This window comes from Lipotes vexillifer, unplaced genomic scaffold (genome assembly GCF_000442215.2).
Source record: "Lipotes vexillifer unplaced genomic scaffold, Lipotes_vexillifer_v1.1 scaffold644, whole genome shotgun sequence".
NCBI classification, from domain to species: domain Eukaryota; kingdom Metazoa; phylum Chordata; class Mammalia; order Artiodactyla; family Lipotidae; genus Lipotes; species Lipotes vexillifer.
Genome location: NW_006783288.1, coordinates 3,114,949 through 3,125,483, shown reverse-complemented (window position 1 = coordinate 3,125,483; position 10,535 = coordinate 3,114,949). Strand labels below are relative to the sequence as shown.

Here is a 10,535-nt window from a genome sequence, read left to right as displayed (position 1 = left end):
CTGTCACACAGAGTGAAGTAAGACAGAAAGAGAAAAACAAATACTGTATGCCAACATATATGGAAACTAAAAAAAAAAAAAAAATGGTCACGAAGAACCTAGGGGCAAGATGGGAATAAAGATGCAGACCTACTAGAGAATGGACTTGAGGACACAGGGAGGGGGAAGGGTAAGCTGGGACAAAGTGAGAGAGTGGTAGTGTATATATGGACATATATACACTACCAAATGTAAAATAGATAGCTAGTCGGAAGCAGTTGCATAGCACAGGGAGATCAGCTCGGTGCTTTGCGACCAACTAGAAGGGTGGGATAGGGAGGGTAGGAGGGAGGGAGATGCAAGAGGGGGGGATAAATGTATATGTATAAGTGATTCACTCTGTTATAAAGCAGAAACTAACACACCATTGTAAAGCAATTATACTTCAATAAAAATGTTAAAAAAAAAGCAGATTTCTAATCAGAAACAATGTTAAGTGAGAAGACAGTGGATCAACATCTCTAAAGTACTAAAAGATAAAATCTGTCAACCTTGACTATACCCAGCAAAAATATCCTTTGAAAATGAAGGCAAATAGGCATTCTCAGACATACAAAAGCTGAAAGCATTCATCACCAGCAGGCCATAACTACAAGAAATGTTTAAAGTCCTTCAAGCAGAAAGAGAAAGATCTCAGATGGAAATCTGGAATCTACATTAAGGACTGAAGAACAGCAGAAATGGTAACTACATGGGTAAATAGTAAGATTTTGCTCCTTATTAGTAATCGTTTAAAAATATAATTGACTGTCAAAAACAATAGCTATGCAAAATGGATATCTCAGAAATAACTAAATTTCCTTATCAATTGCATTATTATGAACTTTCATCAAATCTTTAACCGTGGTCATTTTTAAGTCTTTTGTCATTTACAGACAGTTCTGGGTGTACTCGAATGCTTTTGCAAAAATGTTCCTATAAAAGGGTTTCATCTTCAAGGAATTCATGGAAAAGACTCTGAGAAGTGCAGGTTTCTGGTAACTGACTGTACTGCTGAACTGAATGAATAAGCATTTTCAGAACCCTAATGAAAAACTGATGAATTCATAAAAGTGCTAACAAAAGATCAAGATGAAAAAAAAAATCCCACAAGGACTCAGAGGCAAAAAATATACAAACCAATTTTCACTGCAAATAAAGGAGCTGTTATAGTGGAGGATTACTGGACTGAATATCAATATTATGACATAGTATGAGTGTGTTTTGTGTTCAGTAATTGCAATCGTTGTTGCTTTTGTTGTGGTCAACCATTTACAATGCTTGGTGTCAGTTTATCTCTTGTAAAAATAAAATACAGTGTATGCGTGTGAAAAAAAATAGCTATGTAGTTATTAGCTTATAAAATATGTAAAAGGAAAATGTGTGATGACAATACCACAAAGACCAGTAAGGGAGAAGTAGAAGCATGCCATTGTCAAGGTTCTTATACTATACATAATGAGGTATAATATAACATGAAGGTAGACTGTGATAAGTTAAAGATATACACAATATCCTAAAGCAACCACTAAAATAACAAAACAAAGAATTATAACTGAAAGACCAATAAAGAAGATAAAATGGAATTATTAAAAATAACTAATCCAAGTCAGACAAAAAAGAATGAATAAATAAACTGTGGTTTATCTTCACAGTGGAATACTACTCAGCAATGAACAGGAGCAAACTGATGACATGTGCAAATATATGGATAAATCTTAAAATAATTATGCTGAGTGAAGGACCAGAGAAAAATGTGTACATAGTTATGATTCTGTTTATATAAAATTCTAGAAAATGTAAATTAATCAACAGTGACAGAAACAAGATCATCGGTTACTTGAGGATGGGAGAGTGAAGCAGAAAGGAGTGGGAGGGAGAGGCTGCAAAAAGGTATTAGGAGATTTTGGGGATCGTTGAGTATGTTTACTCTCTTGATTGTGGTGATGGTTTCACAGGTGGATGCATATGTCAAAACTTATCAAATTATGTACTTTAAATATGTTTACTGTATTGTATGTCAATTAAACCTTTGTAAAGCTGTTTTAAAAAACTAAAAAGAAATTAATTAATAGCATTAATAATAACAGCCAATAACTAACATTTATGTGCAATTTTTAAATTGCATGCTATTCTGAGTACACACACACACACACACGCTCCATTCATCTAATCTTCACAGTAACCCTAAAAGGAAGGTAGGTACTGTTATTATCTCCACTTTAAAGATGAGGAAACTAAGGTACAGAAAGCTCAAGTAGCACGTCTGAGATCAGCCAGTAAAACAGCACAGCTCAGATTTGAATCCTGGCATTTGGGTTGCAGAACCCGCGCTCTAAAACAAAACTATTCTGTCTTTATAAATTCTATTTTACCTGACATAATCAGAGAATAAAAGCTTCTAACCTGGGCCTTGGAACTATGAGTAGGAAGAAGTATCCTACAGACAAACCAAAGAAAAGGGTTGTATTTTATGTTTTTACTACTCTTGAAAGCAGCATATAAATTATAGAGTAAATTGCAATGAATTCATTTGAAGTTTAGGGCAGTAATCCAATGATCCTGTAGCATTTTATGCATACTTCTATTATGATACATATTTATCACATTGTAGCTGTTAGATATTTAGATGTCTGTGATAGTGCTGTATTGATAACCACATGATATTCCGTTTTATCAATCTTTGGGAAGATACTGTACTCTAAAATTGAAGGAATAATTTGTAGTGAGCAATAATGCCCAAAAATCCTTCCTGGGGAGAAATGTGACTGTACTTTGTAAACGTGTTCCTTAAGCCTTGTCTGAGCATGCAGATGTCCAGAAAATTAGCTCCACCTCGTGGATCATGGTAGTACTACAAATTCAGGCCTTTGAGAACAGTGAACTGTCAGAGAAGTAATTAGCACTGGTGAGGAAGCACTTTCACATACTGCTGCAGGATGTATAAACTGGTACAACCATTTCTGGAAAGAAATTTTCAAAAATAATCAAAATTGTATACATAAGTAACTTTCTATTCAAAATTTCACTTCTAGAAATTTAGCCTATAGAAATATACAAATTAACAAACATATATGTATCAAGGTTATTTACTGCAGCATTGTTCTTGGTAGAGAAAAATTAGAAACAACCTAATGTCAATGTGGATACAGCTAATACTATTTAACAAGAATATCAACATGACTACAGCTAATAGTTTTTGTAAGTACTTAAATATGTGCCAGGCACCATTCTTAGTCTGGCTTTAAAGCCCTGACATTGGCTAGTATGCTATACTTCTTAGAATGAAGTATATACATCCTCATATGGAAGAATGTTCATTATATACAGTTAAATGAAAAGACTCAAGCTCAGAAGAACTGTATCACTCAATTAAACATATATACATTAAAAAAAAAATATATATATATATATATACACGCCGTGTATAGAAAAAAGTCTAAAAGGCTATATATATCAAACTGTAAACAATGATTACCTCTGAAGATTGGGATGCATATGAGGAGAAAGGAGATGATTTTTACTTTATACACTTTTGTATTGCTTGAATTTTCCACATTAAGTACACACCAGGTTTGTACATAAAAAGTACACAATTTAAAAAAATAAGTTAATTGGAGTCTTTAAAATAACTTTAACTATTTTAAGGAAAATTTTTAAAAAGTAGGAAGGGGTAACCTCCTAGATGCTGACGGATAATTTGCACACTTAATGACAATACATGAGAATGGTCATTTGAGGCAACACACACACACACACACACACACACACACACACACACACACACACACCCATAAAATGAAGTACATTCAAGGTGATTAAAACGCTTCAGAAATTCTGGGTAAGTTTATAACTGGTAATTTTTTGACAAAGATGGTAGGTTGAACATGCATATCTAACCCTAACCTGCCCCACCCCCCAAACTCCACTAAAATTATAGTAAAAAGAATTTTTAAAGGTCAAACTCCCAGCAATGAGGAAAATAGGAGAGGAAACAACAGTAATAAAATTTTGGAAGCTGGAAGCAGATGGACAAATGGTAACTAATTTAGCAGACCTGAGAAAGTCTAAACCTAAGCTGCACTGGGTAAAGCTGAGAATTAACCAGATTTCAACAGGCTCAGGAGTTCTGCATAGACAATCACTTATTTTGTGTTCCTACACCATGAAAGGTTTTGTCGTGTCTTAAAATAGTAACACTGCTCTTTGTAGAATTTAACGGAATATAGTGAAGAGTACAGTAGAGGCCTGAGTTAAGTGGACCAATAAACACCATTTACTTTGAGGGACCTTCAATATGAAATATACAAAAATTAATTTGTGGTGAGAATAAATTTCCTTAGTCAACAATTACCTTATCAAAAACTAATTACTCAACCATACGTTAGAAGTAAATCTTTAGGTAAAAGAATAATAAAAATAATATCCTATGTTGAATGAGAATATAGGCTACTATTATCTTGTTGCCTTCACCTAGAGCTACAATGCCTTTTCCATTACTTTCCCTTTCTCATACAGAAGGAGCATTTTAAAAAGCAACAATTAAGTAAATATTTAATGGTTGGCACTTCAGCTTGAGAAAGGAGAAATCAGGATGGATTCCAGGAGAAATCAGGCTTTTCTGAAAAGTAGCATGGCATCTGCCAATAGTGTTCTGCTTTAATAATGATGCAGATTGTAGCCGAATTCTGACCATATAACAACTTTCAATAGAGCTATTTCTCACTGCTTCTAGTTAGCAAAAATAGTAACAATTCCTTTCCTGCTAAAATATAGGATAGTACACATATTTAAACCTAAATATTTTTAGAACCCATATAACAAAGTTACCTGATCCAGCAATAAGGTAAAACTACTGTAGGGGTGAAGTCTAACAAATACTTAACATAATAGGATTAAATCCCCCAGCAGTTTAAAAAAATAATGACATCTTATTATAATGAAAATTCTCTGTTATGAGATTATTTCACCTTTAAAAATTAATTACAAAGACTAAATAAAGATTTGAGAGCAAAGAAGCCCATCTAGAATTGGTCAAAAGTGTAAGTGTATTATGAGGATTTTTTCTGCATTATCCAGATTGTCACAGAAACTGATAACTCAGCATCTAGGAATAATGAAGATTTTTGTAGAATAGCCAAATAACTGTTAATTGATTTTATTTAGTTAACTTTGAGACAATGTAACTTTTAGCAAATTATAACTTTAAGGACTTAAAAAGTGCAAAAATATGATGAACTTGAAGAAGCTGTTGGATAACAGGACCACCATTAATATCTAGCAGAGAACAACTGTACCTAAACCAGTACCAAAGGATGCCTTTAAATTTAGAATGAATTATGCAAACCTTTTAAAAGTTTATTTGAAAACTGAAGGGTTGGAGCAAGTACTAACAAAGCCAGACATGTACAAACACATTTACGGTTTAAATGTTATGTTAACCAGAACCCCTACAAGGCAAAAGGTGGCCTAGCTGGATTACACACAGGTGCCATAAATGGAAGAAACCAGGTAACATCTAAGAAATTAATAAAATGGGCCAGAAGGAATAAAGCTGGGGGCAGAGATAAGTATGGACCAGAAAGTCAAAATAACTTGATAATCCTCCACATTTTAAGGAGCAGATTATCCACAATCTTGAGTCAAGGGACTGCTGAGAATGCAGATGTAGATAAGAATTCACCTCTTTACTGGAAATCATAAATCGAAGGTAGGAATCCTCTAAAAAAGTAATAAAACTGTTGCTAACTAATCAAGCTCTCTCTGTAGATAAGAGTGCATTTGTATATCTTAAGAACTAGAGGGCCCAAAGAAGTGACTAGAGACCAACTCTCACCTTTAATTCATTCTACAAATCTTTCCCTTCTAAAATACAGGACTGGGAATTCTCTGTCTGTCCAGCTGTTAGGACTCCATGCTCTCACTGCTGAGGGCCTGGGTTCAGTCCCTGGATTGGGAACTAAAATCCCACAAGCTGCACGGTGCAGCCAAAAAAAAAAAATAATTATTTTAAAATATATAAATAAAATACAGGACTGTTTAATTCATTCCACAAAGACTTATTGAATGTTTATTTTCCCAGGCATTGTGTTGATGAAAGAGGTTACCAAAGTGAACAAGACACAGTCCCTGTCCTGGAGGATGTATAGCTTAAGGGAAAAGACAAACACCTAAGTAGAAAGTGGTAAAGCAATGTGGTCAATACATTTATGCTGTGTGTTCTGATAACAGAGGGGATCACTCACTTAGCCCAGGCCAGAAATAGGTCAGGGAGAGAAGTTACGGTTACTATGTTGGATATGAAAGGATACCTGAGCTAGATCTTAAAAAATGAAAAGTTAGTAAAGTAAGTAACAGAGAAAAGAACATTCAAGAAAAGGGAACAAATAATAGGAGCAAAGGACTGAGCATGAAAAACAATCCTTTGATGTATGATAAAGAGGGTGAGGTGTGAGGTACCACTGGTAGATTACTATTATTATTCTTAGAATGTAAGGATAGAGATGCTGAGGGGTAGGAGAGGAGGCTGACAATGTACAGGTCAGATTACAGAGGGACTAGAATGCCACACAAAGATTCTTAAACTTTATCTTGTAGGTCATGGGGAACCACTGTTAAGTGGAGAACGATACAGAATCACATTTCACATAAGTCACTCTGGCAACACTGTGGTGGATGAATCTGAGAGGGAGCAATATTGGAGGTCGGGGACCAGTTAGTAGACTACTGAAATAGTTCAGGAAAGAAATAATGAGGTCCTGAACTAACAAGTGACCTTCTAATAAAAACCCCAATAATCCAGGATGATCAAAGTGTAGTAGAAGAACAAAAAACTAATGCATTGATATATATGTGAACATACAATACATAATATTTATATATCACATATATTTTTATATGTACATATATATATGCTTTTTTGCTACTATTACATTACATTATAGATTGTGCCTTTCTACATTAATCAAAAAGGATAGGTAATTCCCTGGTGGTCCAGTGGTTAGGGCTCCTCACTTCCACTGCAGGAGGAACCGATTCGATCCCTGGTCGGGGAACTGAGAGCCCGCAAGCTGTGGTGCGGCCAGAAAAAAAAAAAAAAAAGGACGAAGAATTTACGAAAACAAAAAGGAAAAGGGAAGCTACAATTCAAAGCATTCTATTTATCGTAGAACTAGCAATTAATAATAAATTGTTTAAAGACACAGACCTACTAGAGAATGGACTTGAGGATATGGGGAGGGGGAAGGGTAAGCTGTGACAAAGCGAGAGAGTGGCATGGACACGTATACACTACCAAACATAAAATAGATAGCTAGTGGGAAGCAGCCGCATAGCACAGGGAGATCAGCTCCGTGCTTTGTGACCACCTAGAGGGGTGGGACAGGCAGGGTGGGAGGGAGGGAGACGCAAGAGGGAAGAGATATGGGAACATATTTATATGTATTACTGATTCACTTTGTTATAAAGCAGAAACTAACACACCATTGTAAAGCAATTATACTCCAATAAAGATGTAAAAATAAAATAAAATAAAATAAATTGTTACCCCCAAATGAGTTATTTTACTGGAAAAATAAATAGAATTCTGCTAGAAATTTAAATTTAGAAAGAGGAATATTATTTAAAATGTATCCCATAGGGCTTCCCTGGTGGCACAGTGGTTGCGAGTCCGCCTGCCGATGCAGGGGACACGGGTTCGTGCCCCGGTCCGGGAGGATCCCACATGCCGCGGAGCGGCTGAGCCCGTGAGCCATGGCCGCTGAGCCTGCGCGTCCAGAGCCTGTGCTCCGCAACGGGAGAGGCCACAACAGTGAGAGGCCCGGCACCACCAAAAAAAAAAAAAAAAAAAAATGTATCCCATAAAGCATGTGAAATCAAGAATATTATCAGATTTCTCAGAATAATTTATTAACAAAGAAAATCTATATACTAGATCTACATAAATTAAAAGCAATAAAATAATTTAATAAAGAAAACAACATGACCTTAGTAACAATTTATTGTGAACCTACCTTGCCATGTGTACCATTTACTATTCGTAAATCTTAGTGAGGTAGGACCACTATATTCATTTTGCAGATGAGAAAATGAAAGCTCAGATAAGTTTACTTGCCTAATAACCAGGACTTAAAGTTTGTCTGATTTTAGATGTCTTGTTTACATGTAGCCACATGTAAATAAGACTGTAAGCATTTCACAAGAATATTCTTATTTCACAAATACAGCACTTCATATCAGAAAGCCAAGATTAGGTTTGGGCAATAGAGCTAACACTTTGGCGTCAAAGAGAACTTGGTTTATATCTAGACTTTACCCCTTACTAGCTGTGAGAATTTGAGTTAACTTCTCTGAGTTTCAACAAGCATAAAAGAGGTTAGAAGCCTTCAAAGTGTTCCTGCAAAGATCACAAAGTAACCAGTCCAGGTAAGTAATCAATTAATAGTAGCTAATGCTATTATTCATAAATCAATAAAATGTATAAATAAAACAAATACACTGCATTAAAATTGAAATAAAAAATTAATTTAGGAAAAGAACACCCTTTTTCCCTGCTATGAATGTTTCTTTAGCCATAATAGGCATATTATTTACAATAGAATATGTAACTCATAAGAATATATAGTCAACTCTTGATAATCCAATAGCATATTAACTGGTTTGCAGTTAATCTGTGATTAAAGTGCCATAGTAACCCAGCTTTTCCTCCATTGTTAGAGACAAGTTGGTTAGGAACCTGTGATGCCCAAACTCTTCCCTCAACCACACATACACTGTAGCTCCCAAATCCCCACCAGAGCATTTCCACCCCAAGTGCTCTGGTCCCTGCCTTGGCTCTTCAAATCCCACTGCTGGGGAAAGCTGAGAGAGGATTGGAATAATCAGTACTTGCCACCACATTAGTGGGTCCCCTAACGAATAATTCTTCCTACATTTTTTGTGAAATTTGTGACTTGATCCCCACTCCCCTGTAACTCTACCACTTACGCCAGTTAATAGCTGACAATATTGAAGAAGTATAACTTAGAAATCTGTGAGCAACTTTAAACCATTTTACTTGATTAAAAAAAAAAAATTTATTGGGCTTCCCTGGTGGCGCAGTGGTTGAGAGTCCGCCTGCCGATGCAGGGGACACGGGTTTGTGCCCCGGTCCGGGAGGATCCCACATGCCGCGGAGCGGCTGGGCCTGTGAGCCATGGCAGCTGAGCCTGCGCGTCCGGAGCCTGTGCTCAGCAACGGGAGAGGCCACAACAGTGAGAGGCCCGCGTACCGCAAAAAAAAAAAAAAAAAAAAAAATTTCTTGCTGTATAGCACAGGGAACTCCACTTCACTGTACAGTAGAAACTAACACAACATTGTAAAACAACTATATCTCAATTAACAAAAAAATTTCTTTGCAAAACAAAATAAATTCTTGCCATTATATAACCATTTTAAGTTATATAAGTTTTTAGTTGGCTTAAATAATTCAATACTAACTATAATATTTAGTTACTATTAAAATATTTAGTTACTATTACAATTCAATACTAACTATAATATTTAAAATATTAAATGATTCAATACTAACTATAATATTTAGTTACTACTACTAAATATTTTAATAGTTTAGTATTTTAATAGTTAAACTTAGTGATATCACAAAGAATTAAATAATAAACCCCAGGTAAACAGTCCCTGAGGCCCAAGTTAATACTGTATAAATACTGCTATGTATCTATATTATACTTCATAAAAATATTTTAAAAATTACCTTGGTGTTCTTCTAAATCCATGTCAAGTTGTCTAATTTCTTCATTAAGCTGATTTATTTTTTCTTTTATATCTGTTAACCTGTTGAAAATATTATTTAATGAATTTATGGCAGACAATTTAGATATTCAGTAAAAACATTTAGTGATGATGTTATGAAATCTTACATCTTTTTGAATCTGCAGAAACAATATCAATAAATAATATGCTTTATTCTGAGGACAATACTATAAATTTTGAGAGAAAAATCTTTTTTCTTGATTCGCATTTAGAGTACAAGTGTGTTCTGAGAATGTTGGCTTTCCTGACTTCAAAAGTAGACCCTTCCCCGCAAGCCATATTTTGAGCTTTACTTGTGATATTAAGAAAATAAAAAATCTTTAGCAACCTTCCTTTTGTAGGTTTATATAAACTAAACTAAGTTTGCAAGTTTGTCTTAAAAGTTAGAAAATGAGAGAAAATTTACCATTGAGAGAAGATTATATGGGTTAAAATTTTAACAAAAGCAGTTGTACTTATTACAAAGCTATAGTAATCAAGACAGTATGATACTAGAATAAGGACAGACATATCCTTTTAAGGACAGAGAATGGAATAGAATTGTGAGTCTAGGAATAAGACCCTGTATCTATATTACAATTGATTTTTGACAAAGGTACCAAAACAATTAAACAGAGAAAGAACATTAAATAATATTTGTTGAAAGAATATTTCAACAAATGGTGCTGGGATAACTGGATATACACAAGCAAAAGAATAAAACTGGA

The 10,535-nt window shown here is 34.8% G+C and overlaps 1 protein-coding gene across 1 annotated transcript in view; it reads right to left on the bottom strand.

The window, feature by feature from the left end:
* The window catches only part of IFT74 (intraflagellar transport 74), a 79,276-nt gene that overhangs the window by 24,689 nt on the left and 44,052 nt on the right, over nucleotides 1-10,535 (bottom strand). Inside the window, exon 14 of the mRNA XM_007455914.1 lies at nucleotides 9,770-9,849. Within this exon, the coding sequence (XP_007455976.1) occupies nucleotides 9,770-9,849 (80 nt within the window). The remainder of the gene's footprint in view (nucleotides 1-9,769; nucleotides 9,850-10,535) is intronic.